Source organism: Spea bombifrons, chromosome 4 (genome assembly GCF_027358695.1).
Source record: "Spea bombifrons isolate aSpeBom1 chromosome 4, aSpeBom1.2.pri, whole genome shotgun sequence".
Classification (NCBI taxonomy): domain Eukaryota; kingdom Metazoa; phylum Chordata; class Amphibia; order Anura; family Pelobatidae; genus Spea; species Spea bombifrons.
Window position 1 is genome coordinate 31,976,640 of NC_071090.1, and position 19,922 is coordinate 31,996,561.

Below are 19,922 nucleotides of genomic sequence, written 5' to 3' on the forward strand. Positions count from 1 at the left end.
TGAGCAGCTCGGAGCCAGTGGTCCGGAAATAAACCACTTTAGGTCCTCATCACTCGAAGGCAAATTGTACCGCAACCTTGACTCAGATGGCGGCCTGAGACACCGAATGGGTAGCTCACCATTTTCATTGTTATAGCAAGTCTTCCCCCTTAATCGGGCCGAGCCATTAACTTTTTTGGGACTTTGAAAATGACTCCCTGTTTAGGCATCGCTCTCCGATACACGTTTCATTAAATGAGATCATACCAAATGGGTCGATTTCATTTAGTAGCTATAGAAAATCGAATGGTTAATTAAGGCAATTTATCTGCAAATAATCTGTTATGCCAAATGAAGTGGTAAAGAAATGAATATATAATTGTGCGTATGATGAGCATCAATCGGCAGTTCCGACAGAGCTGTCTATTGGGAGGCTGCGCTAAGATTTATTGAATGTGCTGCTTTCTAGGCAGGTGGCAAACATTATCACCCTACGTGTGCTCGCTGTGTGCGCTGCCAGCAGATGTTTTCAGAAGGAGAAGAAATGTACCTGACAGGTAAGTAGCCTTAAAGTGATGCTCGTTTACAATGAAACGTCCAGTTCGATGGCGGAAAAGAACCATTTGGCCCATCTGGTCTGCCCGTTTTTCTTATGTAAAGATTGAAACCTTAATCAGTCCTTGGTCTCGTCTCAGATGCAAGACGGCTTTATTCTTAACCAGTGTAATCATTTGTTTTTAACGAGCAGCACAACTAGGCAGCTCGATATGAGTTCATTCATAAACGTTGACAGCTTCACCGTGTATATACAGGCATATCACTTGTACGATCATCATCATTCACATCATAACCACTCATACTTTTGTTAAAGTCACAAAAAGAAACAGTTCCAGGGGCGCAGTTGTATTATGGCAGGAGAGACACATCTGGGGTTAAGAACCTTTATCTTGCCAGGACAATTTTGGTATTTTTTGAAATTTGACTGTATAATATATAACAATGTTTGGCAGCTTTACTAGCAAATTACGCTTCCATCATTTAGCAGCTCGAGAGTAATACCAGAAGACATCTCCTTCATATAACTGCTGTCTGTAGGACTTTCCAGGAAATCTGTCCTTAATGAACAAACTACAAATATCTATCACGTTAAAAGCCCCTCTATTTGGCACCTTTTCTGCTTCTATTCAATTAAAGGCATTGCTTGTTTTTTCTATTCTCACCTCTGAAGAAGCTTCACGGTGAATCGGTTTTATTTGGCTGTACAAGCACTATCTTGCAGAATAATTCCATATGTTTGTACATAACTGTTGTTTTTATTACATTTTGCTGTATATTACTGTGAATTTATGAATTAAGGTGTATTTATTTTTATATAAACTCTGGTTCTGTTATTAGTACTTTTCTCAGCGCTGACACCACCCATATATCCCATTCTGTATAATATCCCTGCCCAGTTCTGCATCACTAAGCTTTATTCACGGTCCACCCTTTCTAGCGTATGCCTAATCATTACATGTTCTGATTCACTTTTTTTAAAGACTATTTCAGTATGTGTGCGGAGATGTAAATCTTCCTACGCTTGCTGGTGCCTGCCATCTTTCATATGCCGAACTGTTGTTCCGATAACTGTTTGAACATGGAATTATGGCTGTTACCAGACAATCACATGTATAATGCTCAACAGTTTCACTTTCCCAGTTTGAGAACACTTATTTTAAACCCAAACATGAAACTTCAAATGTTCCTACAACTTTAAGCCTTATAATAAGGTGTTTTTGTATGCCTTGCCTGATTACATTCTTACAACACACAAGATATTAACCAAAAACTAGGTTCCCCGCATTATTCATTTAATATTAGGATAAACGGATATCTAATATCTCTTTTATTGCTTATTCATGCTCTTTATTCAACAGTTCAACTATTTAACGCGTTTAGGATGGCAGTACTTGGATTGTTGTGTTACTTAAAGTGCAAGTTTGCAGTAGGACCAGAATAATTGTACTATTTATAAAACAGTAAATAATAATAATTATAAACGTGCAATACAGACAGTATCTTGCATTTAGTTAAGTATCATATTTTAAGACAGACCTAAAACCCAACCAGCTTTTATTGCACCACAATTTTTTACATATGCTGAGCCAGAATGGCACTTTAGTCACTATTCCCCAACCACTTGCCAGGGTCTTATTTTAAATGGAAGAACTCAGTAACTGCTTGTCAAGCTCCTGTTCATAAAAATCTCAGTTGCTGCTGTTACCAGGGTTAACATGTTTCATCCCCAATAAAGGGTACTGCCTAGCAAAACCCCACATTATACCTGCATAATGCTGTGAATGTAATGATACATACCTCATAATACGAAGAGACATATCTTAAATCTATAGACTGGTTATTGCTTACACTATAAAGATGATGGTCCTTCAGTTCTTATGTTTCTACAGAAATATTTGCTTGTTCATTGCAGACTAGCTGTGTCTTTGGTGCCCCCTGGTGGCATTTTTTAACACTGCATTATATGCCATGTCCTCTAAGCAGCGTTGCAGATCTTTTCCACTCAGTATGGAAAATTAGTTCAGATTCATCGCCCCACCGATATAAATATATATATATAATATACATATAATATTCTTGCATTTAGACCCATGCCACGGCTCCGCATCATTCTCCTGATATAGCATTTTTTTCACGTCACATCATCTCCTTTGGCTGTTTGTTCACATTTGCAAAATACATACAAAAAAATGAAAAATTTGCGTAACATACAATATACCGTATAATGTGTAACGGGCAAGATAAACAAAGCACGGTGCACACCAACAACGCTTTAGAAGGTATCAAGTCTGCTGAAATCAAGACAATGCTATTATCATGGATTCTCTAGAGAGCTCGTAACCGCTTTCACATTGAAGGTGACCTTCAAACACTGGTGTATCTACCATATCCCCCATTACCCAACTGTGGAAATAAGCATTTTAACTGGAGAATTGGGAGAATACTGCATAAAGAGGAGGAGATGATTTCAACGCTCTGTTATTGCGTATTTCTCCGAGATTGTTCTGTTCTGCTCCTTTGTTTCTGATGTTTGTTCTCACTGTTTCATCTTCATTTCTCCTGCCTTATTCATTTTGCTAGTTACATTTTAATTATACCTGGTAAGTGCCTATATTTCTTCCCCACAGGGTCTGAAGTCTGGCATCCAATTTGTAAACAAGCAGCTCGAGCAGAAAAAAAACTAAAAGTGAGTGAACTAGCGCTGTGACTATTGAACTCTCTTTTTCAAACGGGTACATTTTGACCCTTTGTGTTCCAGCAAGCTGTGCAATGCATTTCTCACTTTATCATGGCACTCAAAATGTTAATACCGTACTTATTATTGCTGAAAAACACGGGTAATTCTACGAATGAAGGTTTTTTCTGTCATTTCACTTGGCTACGGACAGTAGTCATACACGCATTTGCGGTGGGGGCTATAGTGTCAACCTGCAGTATGACAGGCCAACAATGCAGATTGACAAACGGACGGGCTTTCGATAAAGCGTTTTCACAAAATATATTGCATAAGTAATTAGTATATAGTGGCTCTTTGATTATGTTTAGGTCTGATATCTGGGCCAAATCTACTCGACAAACACATTAAGGTTTTATACTGCGTATTGGTACACAACAGAAGGTCTCGGGCTTAATCACCTAGAGTGTCACTTTGAGTAAGATCTGTAAGGGAATGGGGTTTCATTAGCATTGCCATAAGCAAAGCAGCTAAATGTGTATGAATGAATATCATAAGGCTTACCTACAATGGTGACCTGCAGGTAAAGCTTATTGAAAGAAAACTCAGTTATGTCCAGTGCTACGCTGCAATAATTTTTACAGCACTGTGCTTAAAACTTAAACCTCATTAAATTTCCCTTTTAAGCTTACATTGCTATATAATATACCTTAATAAAATAATAACCATATTTGCTTATTTTCTGTCCATGCCATACATAATAAATATATATATATATATATATATATGCGTGTGTGTGTATATATATATTTATATATATTTATATATATATATATATATATATGCTAGATCAGTGATTTAATTAGCTTCTGTCTCAGCGTATGACGGTTGGACAGCGTTTTTGTAGATGGTATCAGCAAATTGAATGTACTGTACTGTCAGCACAGTATAACAGTGTTCTAGTGATGTATGAGTACGGGCTTAGAATCAGATAACAGGAAGGAAATCCACATGACCGTATGAAAGCTGCATCTGTTTAATGCTGTCCTTGTAGCAGCCCAAGTACCTTGACGTCGATAGAGAACGCAGTATGACACATTGGAAACAATACTGGTTAAGGAGTAAAGTGATTATTGCTACATATTACTCAGTATCAAATAATGATGTATAGAAAGTAACATTCATATTCATTGCGCTGATAGAATTCATTCTGTTTTATAGATTTCAGATATAGAGTTTAGCCTGTGCCTGGAGGGAAAAAAGGGTTAGATTTCTTTTGTGAGCTGTAAACACATGGAATTTACTGCCAATGATGGTTGTGTTGGCCAGTGCCATAACAAAATAGATGGATATGGTTTATGGCAATTTTAAGTTCAGCACCACAGTGAGCTGGTTCTTTACAGCAATGATAATGAAGTCCTGCTTGTAAAAAAGCTTAGGCATTAGTTAGTTGGATTGTCAGGTTTACCGTTTACCACAAGGGTGTATGATAAGGAGTCAGTTTGTTTGTCTATTAGATTAGGCCAAGTTTCCTGAGCTGGAACGTACACGTACAAATGGCTAATATGGAACTGCCTGAAAACACTGTATTATCCAAAAACCTTTGAAAATCTATGTAGTTTTTTTTATATATATTTTGTAATCTAATCATATTAATAAAAAATAATGGGAGTATCCCTTTAAGATAATAATTTGATTTGTTGTTTTTTTTCTGGATCAATAGATGAGGTAAATAGGAAGCATTTAAACTTGATTGACATTTATAATTTTAAAGCAGTCAGCAAATCCTTAAGCGGTATTATTTCCAAAAACAATATAAATATTCAATAAAGGCTACCAATGGCATTTAATATTTATTCAAATCTGTCACTTAGTAGTCATACAATTAATATAACAAGGTAATCATAAATTGGGAAGAGAGAACATAGTAATGAGACAATATTCCAATGTGACTTTTGTGATAACAGAGTATATTACACAACCCCAAAATACTCAGTGCTTTTCAGTTTCAAAAAGGGCTTAGTTGATCATATAAATATTTGCGAGACTGTACTGAGATGAAGATTTTCATTTTAGGGGTTATTTTAAGTCTTTAGTGGCAGCATTCAGTACTAGAATACTCTGTGGCCAGATCGGAAAGATGAACACATGTTGAAGACAATGTTCAACTTGTTGAGAATAATATTCCTATTATATGTGATCATCCAGTTCTGTATTAAGTAAGAACATGAGAAAGACTAAGGGGTTTCATCCCCTTCACTGCAAAACATCCTTGTGAGCCTGGTCCAGATACCCCATGAAGTCTGGTGTCTTCACTTGGGTGGGCTGATTTTTGTAAAGTTGTGTTTGGTTTAGCTAAAACATAATGGTTAATTAACAGATGTGTAATCTGTATATACTGTTTATGTCTCCACAGTACAGGAGGGCTTCTGAAACATCTATTTCCCCTCCAGGATCTAGCATTGGGTCTCCGAATCGGGTTATATGTGTAAGTAGCTTGTTTTGACGCAAGTGTCCACTCCTAAATGTTTCTACGAGGGTGCCAAATTCTACAACTAGACCAACACCTACTTTTAAGGCATGTTATAACATTTAAAGCATCGCTGACATAATTCCAATTTCCAATTGGTACATTTCACTATACCAATAAAATATTATCCATCCTTCCCCTATCTATCTATCTATCTATCTATCTATCTATCTATCTATCTATCTATCTGTCTGTCTATCTATCTATCTATACATAGATGCTTGGTGCTTTATGGATCTTAATAACATAATTAATAAGAATGCTTTTGTAAAACCATGGTTTTCATGGTTTTAATAAGAGAAAAATAACATTAATAAACATAGTCAATCCTAAACCAGAGGACATCATAAATCATAAGCAGAAACAACCCCCGTATCACTCCTTCCAACTAATCATTGTGGATGATGTAAAGTACACCAAAACAGAATGTTCCTTAAGCATGTACCGCCTTCATGCGGATGACATCATTCTCTTTCAGGCGTAAGAACTTCAATCACAACCAAAATAGGCAGAAGTTCATCTGAAGTTCTCACTTTTTGCCTTCATGACTCGAGGTCCAGGAACATGGACTATATTTATCTAACTTGCTGCGTGCCAGCAGTTTAAAAATTGTACGACTGTCAGAAAATGGCTAGCACTCAATGGTTTAAATCTTCTTTTTATCCCATTCTGCATACATGTAATCAGATTCTGCTTCCCTGGTTTCCAGCTACTGTTTACTATACCTAATTCTCAGAGCCATATTTAATAAGTGGTGCATCTAGAAGTGAATGGATATTTAAGTACCATCTGCCAACAGGTGCTATAATCCTCTACAGCAACACCTAGTAAATATGAGCTTTCTCGCCTGCTTCCCCCCCCCTGTCATTTTCCTTCTTTTTTTCTCTCTCAGGCTAAGGTAAACAATGAAATTCTAAATTACAAGGACTTAGCAGCTCTCCCTAAGATTAAAGCAATCTACGCAGTACAGCACCCTGACCTCATTTCTTATGAGCCGTATGGTAGATACACGTCGGATGAGATGCTGGAGAGATACAGCTATGGGGAGGTACCTCATCATCGCTACATATCCTATTGGTGTTTAATTATAGCATACCCAAAGTAATCTCTGTAATTCTCTGTTCCTTGTTTGAGCCGTGCATGTTATTAGCCCCAAACAAAAATACATCTTTGCTGATGGAGGTTCGGTACTGACAAGAACATTAAAAGAAAGGAACATAAGCATGAATGTGGTTACCAACAATGGATATTGTTACATGTGTGTTCACTGATTCATTACTGAGGTGCCCACTTTCATCGCCTGTATCTGACGTTATCAAATATAAAGTAAACATACACTTTGAAATTTAAGTTTCAACTGTGTTTGGCTTATACCTACTTTATATATATATATTTAATTATCAATACTGTAGGCTTGAGTAGATTGTCACCACTTGGTGTCACCTTGTTTTAGATGCTTGCTTCTGGATGTTTTATGCAGACTTTATATTGTTAACACTTTTTCTATGTAAATTTACGGTAGGATATTTATGAAGGGATGGACTTACGGCAGAGAAGGTCATCAAGCCCAGGCTACATAGACTCTCCACTCTACGGCCATCGTGATGTAGCTCTCACCATGCCTCGCTCCCCACAACATTACTACATGTCAGGTACGCCGGACTCTGCTGCTACATTACCAACATATTGTCACTGAATGTTGGACATTTGCTACTCATAAAATCCATAAATTCTATATCCCCATAATGTCAGTAGACTTTTGCCACTGTTAAAATCCATGAATTACATATCCCCAGCATGGCAGCAACTCTGCTAGTGACCAGCTGAGATGGCCCGTAATCACACTGTCACAATGATATAGATAACTAGATACAATATTAATCAAATCTTTATTGTTACTAATAAGATTGGGGGCAGATATTCACCTCCCCTATTATCTTCAGATGGAGCCACCCAATTCCATCCCATGGAACTCCCATGTAGAACTGTCCCTCAAAACATTACTCTTGTGCTGGTCTCTCTTTTTTCTCTATATCAATTGGTCCTCCCCAATATAACCCTTTTTTAATCACCTCTGTCTCATAAATACATTGTGCCCCATTCCCTCTCATTGTTTTCTTTTTTTGTCTTTCTTTTTAAAACTTTTTGGCTTCTTTTCTATTTTGTATTCATGCTTTCTCTTTTACTTTCTTCCTATTTTTTCATCCCCCCTCCCATCTTTTCTGATGTCCTTTCCCCTTTCCTTCTTGCTTTCATCCTTTGTGCTGTGCTTTCAAAACCTTCTTTCAGGCTCAGAGAGTGGACGCAACTCCCCTTATTATAGCCAGTTAGATGTACGTTGCTCCACGCCGACTCTTTACCAAGCTCCTCGTCACTTCCACATACCAGGTAGGCAGAAGGTGGGCAATCACATACGTGACATGAACCAAATCATATGGTACTGCACTCACGCTCTTGTGAAAACACACATCATGTGCAACTTTAAAAGATAAGGATAGCTTTTTTCAGTGCGTGCATTTTTACTTAGTGTTGACAGCGGTAACAATTATATCTAAAATAAACAGTAATGGTCTTCTAAATCACCCCAAAGGAGGTTGAATCCATTTTTGTCGCTGAAATAGGCAGTAAAGTCGTATAGAAAAGGGCCATATTTTTATATATATTATGTTCTTTCTCAATTTTGAGAGTAGCCTAATCTTTGATATCTGGGATATGTGAAAGATTGTGAAAAATAGGGACATGTTTTAGAAGGAAATGTGTTTTTAAGTAGAGTAGTGTTTATCAAAGTGTGGATACCTTCTCCTTCTACAAACTCTTTAATGAGTCCAAGATCGGCACTGAAAATGAAGCCCAGGTTATTGTCTGGTAATCACGCTGAAGCACTTGAAAAGATTCACTTTAAGAAAATTTTAAAAAATGCCAGACTTAACAAGATGCCTTCACGTTCACTTTATTATCTTCACAGTCACACCCTTCCTTCCTCACTTTCCCAAGCTACAATGACCTACCACAATGATCCTTCCTGTCTTCCTCACCAAGAATAGATAACTTCTAACTCTCCAAATGCTGTGGACTACATCCCCCATGATCCTTAGCAATAGGATGTATTAAGGAACATATGGAGGACATTCCACAGTAGCTGGACCACAAGAGGTTCTCCTATCCTTGTGAATCCCTCAATGACTTGCCGTTTGTCATATTATGATTTTCATTTCATTATAACCTGTCCTGTCTCTTCTTTTCACCTTTCTTTCCTCTGTCTTTGGTGATATATTTTTTTTCTCTCCTATGCACTCCCTCTTTCACTTTTCCTCCTCCTTCCCTCTTTCCTGTCCTCCTTTTCCTTTATCTTCACAGCTGCCGCAGAGAGCAATATTTACCGGAAACCTCCCATCTACAAACGGCATGGTACTGTCCGAACCCTGTTGCATGATTGCGACTGACTGTGTTGTGTGTGATATATTCCCTTGTAATTTATGTGCTGAGTACCAAACAGGTCACCCCACGCACTGCACAATATGTCTGTTGGCTGCATGTGCGCTATAACATCATGCGCTAACATTGGATGTTTATACAATACAATGCATGCTTTACATTTGCCATACAATTTCAACTTGATTGAAATAATAATAATAAATCAGAATTAATTGTCATTCTAACATTGGTCTTGCTCATGAAGCTGATGATTTGGAGCTTACTGATGGCCATGTGTTTACGTGTTGTATAAATGTTTAAAGAAAGCTTGGTAATGCATTGTTCTATATGGCGCATGCATCCGGGTATGTCTGGTCCTTTTATTTATAAGTACGGTAGGCCCTGATTACTAAGTAGTTCTAAGCCGCAGGGAAACTAAAACTGTTCTTACCCAGGGTTTTTCTAGATCTGAATTCTTTTTTGTTCTTTTAAATTACCATTAATCTAATTAAATTAAGTGCACAAAACCCTAGAGACATTTTGAAGCATCAACGACAAGTCTCCCTATACTCCATTTGGTAGAGTGAATAAAAACTGAAGAATTATAAGGGCGGCATAAAATGGCTTATTAAACAAGAATAAAATGTTTCGTATAGCAACAAAAAGTTCAATTATTAGTTAAAAAAAGACCTATTATTCACAAAATAAAGCTTTTCAAAATGCAAGACTAGCCTTGTTAGATATCTTGGGTGTTTTTTCAATGCAGTGTTGAGAGCTTCACATCTTTATAGGTAATGTAATTTGTCAGATGTTACCTAAATACATAGGCAAAAACACAGCACATGTTATTTACTGTTTGTGCCTGAACGGCAAACTACAACTTACAAGTTAGAAGCCCATAGCATTTTTTTGTTTTTAGTGTTATTTGCTTTGTATAGCTTTGTGAGAGGGCATTGCCTGTGTGGCACGGGCAGCGTTGTCACAAACTAGAGTAAATGGGCTTAGAACCTTACATGAAAACCGCATGACCGTGGACTTTCACGATGAGAACTAAAGGCTGTCACCGTGTCTCTTCTCTCCCTTCTCTCCGTTCTCCTCCCTGCGTCTGCCGGCCGGCTTTGTGCCGTGGTGTAAGTAAGAGCTTCACTTCTTTTGTTTAGAGGAAGCAGAAATCTCTTGCAGCGCCTTACTTACCAATAATGATGACTCTGGCAAAAAAAAAAAAAACACTTCCTCAGCATGCGTGAAATGTACATGTATGTTTTATTATTAATAGGGTCATCATTCATTTATAAAATGCCATACATTTTCAGTGCATAGTGCAATGTTGTTAGCTGACCATTATTCACAAACTCTTTCTTTCCAGATGCATATGTATGCTATATATACTATATATCCATATATACATACATATCTATGCGCTTAATGGTATAACAATTGTAATATATATATATATATATATATATATATATATATATATAATGCTTGTACACACCGTCATGCAATAGTTCACACCAACAATGAATAGAAGGGTTTCATTTGTAGAGCTCTGTGAGACCAGATGATTTTTATAAGCTTAACGAGGACTTCATCTTTATTAGACCCCCTTTACTAAACTTTATAATGTAAATATACTAGAAATGGTCAAAGCAAATTGTATAAACCAAACATAACCATAATACAATACATTGCAAATTGTAAAAGTAATAACCAGATTCATGTTCTTCTGTATAATTAGTCATCCTACCTGTGATTTCAGATGATCCTTTTGAAGCAACCAAAAGTAAAACAAGTGAAGATCTTGTACAGTCCTCTAAATATTTTCCAGCTTACAACCCTGACCCCTATTATCAGCCTGAATCAGAGTACTGGATGTATTCGCCCAAAGGTATTGGTTTTTCCTGAATATGAGTTGATCGCAATTTATTGGCTATCATAGTTAGATGGCAATCATGAGAGGTCAGAATGACCACTCAAGCCCAACCTTATTCGTAGTGAGGTAGACAGTAGAATGTAGACCTTTCAAATAACCAACATAGAGAAAATAAATCTTACACTTTATTTCTGTGTCCATCAATACCGTATCTAGCCATTTCCACCAGGATACACAATAAACCATTATTTGACTAGTAGTACTTGAAGAAACAACATACTGTGACTCCATCAGTCTCCTTATGTTACCATTTTATAGTTTACATCTAGATTGTAAACTCGTTTTAGCAGGGTCCTCCTCACCTGTTGTTGCTGTAAGTCAAATTGTTATATTATATACTACTTGAATTGTCCTCTCTACCCATTGTGCAGCGCTGTGGAATATGATGGTGCTATATAAAACAAGAAATAATAATATAATCGTCTTCACTGACTTGCTCTCATTCCTTGTGCAGTACCACGAGCACGGAGATTCTCATCTGGAGGAGAGGAAGATGGGTTTGACCGGACCATGCATAAGGTATCCTTACTGTCAAAAGGAAATGAAACTTGCTATAGATTTGAGCTTTTTAATGTACACAGCCTTTTGCTAATTGATTATTATTTTTATGACATCTAGTGGTTAAAATAGTCTTGTCAGTTTTGAAGGACAACGATCAAAATTAAAATGGGTTATGCTTGAAGTATATATTTGGAAGTAGCCAAGAAGAATCCGAATGTCAGCTCTCCAGTTTTTACAGAAATGACGTTTCCATGATGCTCTCTTGTTCACCCATCTTCTTTAGTGGTGGCAGAGCATCATCAAAGAGGTGTTGGGCTGCAAGGATGTAGATTTAATACAAAACAAATTAAAATAGAACCTTGGAATGACATATCCCATAATGTAACATAATGTAACATATCCATATAGCGTAACTTTAAAGGGATACTCCAGCCATCATTTCCACTTGAATGCATGATAGCTGTGCTTTCCCTCTTGCAAATGCATTGGGGGATTCTCCCCATTTGCCTCATCCCCCCAGCCGCTAAACACATCTCCTGCTCTCTGCGTCCATGAGATCTACTCACCCCCTGTCAGCTCCAGCACTTGCCTAGCAGTTGTTTGGGGGGTCTTATGAGACCCTCCCATACTCATGCTCAGAAAGCTCTTGACATTTTGGTGGGAGAATAGGACCACTGCTACTGCAGCTTCTGCTAATGCTAAGTTAAACATGTTTAATGAATGCATATTAAAATACTCACAGAGTACATGAATATGCATTCTTTGTTTATGAAGTTGCATAGGATACTAAACAAGGCAGTAAAAAGCTGTGAAAGTGAGAGTCTGATTTCAAAACCTTTATACATCTCACTACATTTCTATGTCTAGCTCCAGGGAGGGATTGGCCGAATGATCTTGAAAGAAGAAATGAAGGCCCGCTCATACGCTGATCCCTGGACACCACCTCGCAGCTCTGCGGGCAGTAAGGAAGCTCTCCACACGGCTGGATATGAGGGCTCTCTCAATGGATGTAAGTTTCCGGGAGCCTTGTGGCTTAATTTCCTCTGTAACAAACTCAAACTTTATTCAGTCTTGTCTTCAGGGTAGCTTTATGCATCTCTAGCCTGTGTTAAACCCTAAAAACCTTCATGACTTGTCAGGAAAATGTGTGCCTCAGGATCTATCATATCAGCATGGAACATGCCCCGCATCTCAAGAACCATCATTGACTCTCACCGAGCCAGATGTCTTGCATGATCATCTTTAAACATCAGACTTCTTATATGTATAAGAGCCCAGTTGCTGGCCCAGCCAAGGTGTTGCTTCAATCTGGAGCCTTATATGTAAGGCATTAGAACATACAGTGTGCAGATTCCATTCCAAAACAAACTTTGATCATGTACTCTACGTTTGGCATGAAGCGCTTGTCCTCGTGTATAATTAACTAATATAATTGGGGGCAGCCATGTACAAATCAACTTAAAAGGATCTCTAACAGGCCATGTTTACAGGTCAATACACCCCTAAGATTCTGGTTAATTGAGAACAAATTAAATTGTTATATCCGTGAATTGTTATGGTCGTTGTGGCCCGGTGGCCATAAACTGCAATGAGAAATTAAAACTGCAAGTATTAGATGCTCCATTAGACCATGTTGATGTTGCATTTATAGCTGCTACCCCGGGATGCCACTGTGAGCATGCTATTTAATTAATCGGAGTACTGATGCTAAACATGCTCCGTGTTGGATAACATTGGTACAATAAATATAACTGTTTTCTTACAGCTCCGAAACGCTATCTGGCTGACAGTGGTGAGTTAACATGCCCGCTTATACAACTGTACAACTTTTGTGTGTGTTTCTACATATTTGTATTTCGATAGGTTGTATATACTCTGATATTTTTGCATAGTCTAAATGCCATAAAATATCTACGTATATTTTCTATTAAATATCAACCTTAAATATTGTGGTATACAATATGAGACAAAATTATTATTTAAGCACAGTTTCACACTGATCCACTTAGGTTGAGAAATATGTGTGGATTGTGGCACAAATTTACATCATATTCACATTCTGTCCCAAAGTTACTTATATAACTGCATAGAAATGTGCCTGGATTTTTCTAAAAAAAACCTTGGCCATAGCCAGGTAGAAAAAGGCTTCTTCAGGAGCTCACAATTTGACTTTGTGTATTTCTTGCCATATAAAAAGAGGATGAGATGCTCACGAAGAACAGACAGCCGCTTCATAGCCTGTCCTACAGAGCATGCCCACTTTGGAGCAATTCAAATTCCTGCCCAAAAGTGCAATCCAGAACAAAATGAGAGGCAAGTTTCCTCTGTATGAGGGAACCAACAACCCCAGACATACCGTTCAGTCTGCATTGGCCTCACCAGTGGGCTACAGTTGGTACCCCTTTAGTCACCAAGTCTGGACTGACCTTTACACTTGGGATGAACCCCAAAAGATCCCAGAAGGGTGAAATATCATACGAAAAGAAGATGAGATACTCATCAAGAACTGGCAGCCGCTTCATAGCCTTCACTTCATATTGCGTTCCCCCTTGGGAGGATCTCAAATCTAACTCTAACTTTTACAAAGAAGAAGCTCCATCTACATATCAGGCTGACCCAGACCTAGGAATTGTGGGTGGTACATTCTGATGTCTAATAGGCAATTAGGCCTTTATATGGGTTTCTTATTGTCACTTTGTGTGAGGTATGTTCTTCAAAGCATTTTGTTATATCTATTTGCAGATCCCTTAATCAACAAATCAGCCTCTCTCCCGGTGTACAGAAGAAATGGACTGCACAGGGTACGGGTATTGACGTAGACTATTTGATTCCAACAATTCTGAAAGCTATAAGCCGTATACCAGTAGGCAGATTGCTATTAAAACTGTATGCCAGTAGGAAAGGTATTATGTCAAAGTTTGTTTCTGTAAAACTCCAAACCCTAAAGGTATTTGGTTACAACTCTGATTTTATAATCCCCAGGAAATGCGAAATATTTAAGTATAATTGAGAGTTACTGAAGCATGGTTTCGGCTGGCTGTAAAATGTTTTATTTGCTAGAGGAAGGGATGCTTTATTCCCAGATAAAACTGTCATATGTAAATGCAAAATTGCTGCCATTCCATCTAGCAACGATTACGTGCCAGCTGTGTAGGATAATAAAGGGTATGATCATCTCTCCGTTACTAAACGAGAAGATAAAAATATATTTTCTCTGATGTCATCACATCTGTAGCGCTGATGGAATTCTGAAGGAGGATGTGATGTCATCCTTGCGCTCTCTGTTGCTAGAGTTAAAGTGTGGGGAACAAAGAGGCTTAAGCCAGGGATTACACAGATAATGCCAGTGTCAAGGCCCAAACGTATTCATATAGTCAACCAGATTTCTTGTTTTGCTGGTGCTAATGTTTTTGCATGGGGACTCATTTCTAAGCAGATGAGTGTATTTCATAGAGTACCATGAGAGTTCTTTCTGGTAATAAATATATTATCACAATTCATGATTAGGTGATACAATATATAATATATATATATATATAATATAGGTAATACAATATATATATAATATAATCTATAAAATACAATGGCACATTATTGTTATTCTTAACATTACACTCAGAGCATGGTGTGGATTAGGATAGAGATGGAGTTCTAGCATATTGAACTATGTATAAACAACTGTTCGTGTTTCTTGCAGCCGCCGAGCACAGAGCTCTTCCACTATGACAGTGCCAATGCGGTGAACTGGGGCATGCGAGGTAAGATAGTCGCTAACTACGTTCTGGTCACTAGTTAGACAAAGACACCTTGGGTCTGTCCATATGGCAACTGGTGTTTCAGCATATATTAGAAACCCAAGTGACAGCTATTACAATTTACAAGGCACAAGAAAACATATTAATAAGTAGATTTAACACAAGCAGGGTATATTCAGATATGCCCTGATGGAGATGATAAACACTACACTGGGATAAAACTATTTGTTAGTACTATTTGTTAAAGTAACTCTATAATCACTGTTATCATCAACACAAAACGACCATAGGTTAGATATAGTCCAGATGTGTTTCCTGGACTATTCTCTGTGAAAAGGACATCTGGACTTGTGAGCAATACAGTAAATAGTAAGACATTGTCAATCTGAGACTTCGTGTAGAACTGAGATCATCCTTAGCCAGACAATATGTGACCCAGAACAGGAGCACAAATGGCACTTTACATTTCCAGGCTGAGTAATGTATTGGGTTAAATGCTGTTAATTGCTCTTCTTGCTTAACCTTTGTGTGTGTTCTAAGTTTTTTTTCTGCTCGCCAGTACGTTTGATATGTATCTGCTTCTCCATATGACTGCACACCATTACCCATACTTGTTTCACCTCCCATCTCACTATGCCCCTTGTCTCATTCTCTCCTGTTCTACAGAGTACAAGGTAAGAAGATCCAGAATTCCTGCAGGAATTAGAGAGACCAGTTGCCATGGCAATGAACCGTTACCCACCACCAGATGAAATTGCCTCTTTTGTTTTCTTACAATGATTTTGTTTCCCTGTGTCTATTCAACCGTGGTTCCAAGGACCTTCCTAATATCCTGAAACGGAAATCAATGCTGCTTCTAGCCACCCACCTTGAAAAGCATGGTGGGCTGCTCTGCATCTAGATTCTGCGCGGCGATCTTGATGAATCCTCAAATTCTGTCATTACAGTGGAGTGAATCCCATATAACAGATATCAGAAGTAACGATATATTAGTCTGTATTTGTCTTTGAACATCAGCTGGATGCCGTTTGTGTCCTCTATACAAAACGCTGCTTGACCTTTGTACAATGTAGAATGACTATTATTCTTTTCAGTCACAAATCCCAGGATGCCCAGCCATCCACAGCTGAAGCGGTAACAACAGGCCCCTTGAATTAACCCTTCTTTTCATTACAACATTTACCTCTGCTTATGCCCATGAACGGCCAGCATCAGTGAGATTATGGGAGTAATGCCCCACAATGACATTTTTTCCAGTATTATTAAATGATATAGTACTCAATTAAAAAAAGCTAAAATCAATTTCAATAACAAATTCCGTATTCCGTTACGTGTTAAATGTATCTCCGGTTATTAAATCCAGTCCAGTGTGCGTAAATTTGGATCAATAGGGCAATTGGGGTTGGTTGTTAAGTCTGAGGCATATGCTGATCAATAATCCTTGGATGTACACAGAACATAAACCCTGCGCCGATCGCCATCTCTGCTTTAGAAATCGGATGGCGCATTGATAAAACAGGGCATTTCCTAAAGTTAACGCATGATAGATTCATTCCGCTGTATTATTCTTGGAGGTCTTGGAGCACCAAAATATTATCCAAAAATTATCATTTTTCATATTCATTTTTGATGAATTGTAAGACTGCTGGCAGATATCGGGCAATCTCTGAGCTGGCCTTGATGACTGTCACGCTCCATGTCTGGAAGAAGAGGGTTGGATCTATATCTTACCTACTGTAAAATAAATATGACACCGTGAATAAACCTAAAATCACGTGCTACTGTGATAAAGTGAAATAAAGTGGAATAAATAAATATACAATAAATAATACTTCCCAAAAAAGACCGCAGCTGCCCAAAAAACACTCTTCCTCAGGGTTCGTCTACTGTAAAATAAGCATAATCCCTGAAATCCCACATTTTCCTATACATTTTTATAGTAACTATTTATTAATTATAAGTAGCGCTCATTAAATGAAAGGTTGGAGGTTCTTTTATTAGGTGAACTAGCGTACGAACGAACGCATCGGAAAAAATGATTTTTCTTATTACAGATTTATCCGTATGAATTACTAATGGTGACCACTAGAGGGAGGAACAGACTGCCTAAAGATGTCGACAGAACACGCCTGGAAGTAAGTAATGCAATTAAGAGGGTTATTATCTTAATGTGCCATGAAAAATGTGTGCGGATATTATAGAACACTGGTCACAGCAAACTTTCCGCATATTATGGTACTTCAAAAAGATTGTTTTAAAGGCAAGATAAAAAAATTTAAGCTTCTTGTGCATTTCAGGCATTCTCTTAATTAAAATTATTATTTCCCTTTGTTAGCTTCAGCAAATAAATGGGTTTATTATAATATTTTTAAAATATCTTTGAAATGAAAACTGATGACAGGTGGGTTTTAAATACTGCTTGCTGTGATTTTGGGTAACCATGTTGGCCATGTATTCCAGGACTTGCGTACATTTTATATGCTGCTGAAAAGCAGTTCCGTGCAATATATAGGGTGCATAAGTGGGTGCCTGGAAAAAATGGTTGCACTAACAGAGCGTAGTGTTATTATAGATATATAATTTTAATTATTATATATATATATAATTTTTTTTTTTGCATAGATCTCCAGAGGTACATATTTTTATAGGGTGCCAGTACAATATTAAATGTGTTTAAGTTTAAGTTTTGTTAAAATGACTTACCTTATGATATTATGGGATTGTGATTTATATCACTGCCACCAGGGTTTATCTGAAGATAGAAATAATTATTACGGAGCAGCCTCTAAACATACATATATTTTTTAGAGCATCTTTTGTCGTAAATGAGCTAAGAATTCTTGTTTACGCCGTGTGTTCCTAAGTCTTCAAACACAGTGCAGTCGGCACGTGACACTTTTACGAGCCCCCCCGCTTCTTATTCTCTTTACAGAGACATTTATCGGCTGAAGAGTTTTATCAGGTCTTCGGAATGACCATATCAGAGTTTGACCGCCTGGCACTGTGGAAACGGAACGAGCTGAAAAAACAGGCCAGGCTATTCTAACTCAATGCACCATGTGCCTCAACAGCAAATGTACACCTCTATAAATATATTTATACTTCTATATATATATATATATATATAAAGAACTTCTGTATAACTACTACAAATGACATGTATATTGTATTATAGGCCCGTCTCACTATAGGCAGAGATGTTTGCTTTAACCCTTTGAGACGTGGAGGGGACATCAACCTATATCTATGCAATGCGTTGCAGTCTCCTCTAACGGCTGAGAAGGTTATAATCTGTATCGAGAGATATTTTGAACTCTCATTTATATTTTTAATGCTGTTTTTTATGCACCACTGTTTCAGACAGTTTAATTTCACTAAAGCCTGTTAGCTGTGTCATGTTTTACATTTACTTTTACTTAACCACATAGTCAGTGGCACAGGATTGGACTATTGAGCTCTGCTACACCCCAGTTAAGTAATATTGTTGTATAGAAATCAGCAACAACATAAGAAGCAATACCCGGATAGTGTGTGTCCTTTTTACACAGGAGACAGAGGCAAAGGTCTTCAAGTTTAAATATAGTTTTTATTTCTCCAAACAACATGGCACTGTGAATAACAGGCCAGCAAAAGACACCTCAAAACACCTGATGGGTTTCATTCATACTAACAGGACTTCATCGTAGGTCGCTGGCTATTATTTCTTATGTAGTTGCTGTTTACGATTGTACGGACGGGCTGAGGGACCTGTGTCCGGAGCATGGTGGGACCACGCCGTTTGTTTTTTCGTGCTCTCTTATTTATGTAAAGAAATCAGATATTAAGATCCCTACAACAAAAAATCACACAAATTTTATTGTTGGATTATTTAGTAACCTCTTTTGACCACCTTTGGTGAAAAAAATCATTACAGCTTTCCCACATTGAGGGCTCCTCAGACACCACCATTTCCTGGAAGACGCCCCAAAAAATCAGTGAAGACTCAAATACTGGGGCAGCTCAGTGATGCTTTTGGAAATGCTTAATACTTTAAGAGCAATTTCAAGCTCCTCTGACTAATCGGTAGTAAAACATGGGGCACATAAGAACCACCCAAAGCATGGAGGTTTCAATAAGACTATCAAGCAAAGCTAGGCATGTGAGCTTTGTCTTAAGAAAAATGGCTGGTTCAGCCTAAGTCGTCCCTAGTTATCAAAAGTGTTGGAACGGGGGCCGAAGATGAGCCGGTTGAAACACCTTGTCTCATAATGTTTTTAGCTTTCCTTATAGTTCCTTAAATTGTAGGTGAGTCCTGCGGGCTCATAAAAACAAGCCCAGGATCTGGCTAGACTCCAGCTCAGCTCATGGCGCTCCAGTTCTTATTTTCTGAATGAATTTTACCTTAGTTCATACACATCAATCCAGTGCTAAAATGTAAGAATGAATGTCTACATTAGAGGTTATTGTTGGCCATTCTATACAACAAAAATGTCTGCCTGTAACTAATATATAGAAAGAACATTTGTTCTTATGTATCATTTTACGACACTCTTGAGACTTTCTATAATGATGTGTTAGAGACTGTACTTCTCTTAATAA

The 19,922-nt window shown here is 37.8% G+C and overlaps 1 protein-coding gene across 9 annotated transcripts in view; it reads left to right on the forward strand.

Moving 5' to 3' along the window:
• Positions 1-19,173, forward strand: part of ABLIM3 (actin binding LIM protein family member 3) — an 84,607-nt gene extending 65,434 nt beyond the window's left edge. For 2 of the 9 annotated variants that reach the window (XM_053462141.1, XM_053462142.1), the window contains exons 7-21: positions 449-536; positions 3,165-3,223; positions 5,628-5,699; positions 6,634-6,789; positions 7,264-7,393; positions 8,031-8,129; positions 9,099-9,149; positions 10,930-11,043; positions 11,543-11,607; positions 12,457-12,598; positions 13,355-13,381; positions 14,332-14,390; positions 15,287-15,355; positions 17,399-17,479; positions 18,277-19,173. In XM_053462141.1, coding sequence (XP_053318116.1) covers positions 449-536; positions 3,165-3,223; positions 5,628-5,699; positions 6,634-6,789; positions 7,264-7,393; positions 8,031-8,129; positions 9,099-9,149; positions 10,930-11,043; positions 11,543-11,607; positions 12,457-12,598; positions 13,355-13,381; positions 14,332-14,390; positions 15,287-15,355; positions 17,399-17,479; positions 18,277-18,390 — 1,326 coding nt within the window. In that variant the 3' untranslated portion in view covers positions 18,391-19,173. Of the gene's footprint in view, positions 1-448; positions 537-3,164; positions 3,224-5,627; positions 5,700-6,633; positions 6,790-7,263; positions 7,394-8,030; positions 8,130-9,098; positions 9,150-10,914; positions 11,044-11,542; positions 11,608-12,456; positions 12,599-13,354; positions 13,382-14,331; positions 14,391-15,286; positions 15,356-16,010; positions 16,414-17,398; positions 17,480-18,276 lie in introns of those variants that run through there. The other 7 variants (XM_053462143.1, XM_053462144.1, XM_053462147.1 and 4 more) reach the window with 7 other exon arrangements.
• Positions 19,174-19,922: the final 749 nt, after the last annotated feature.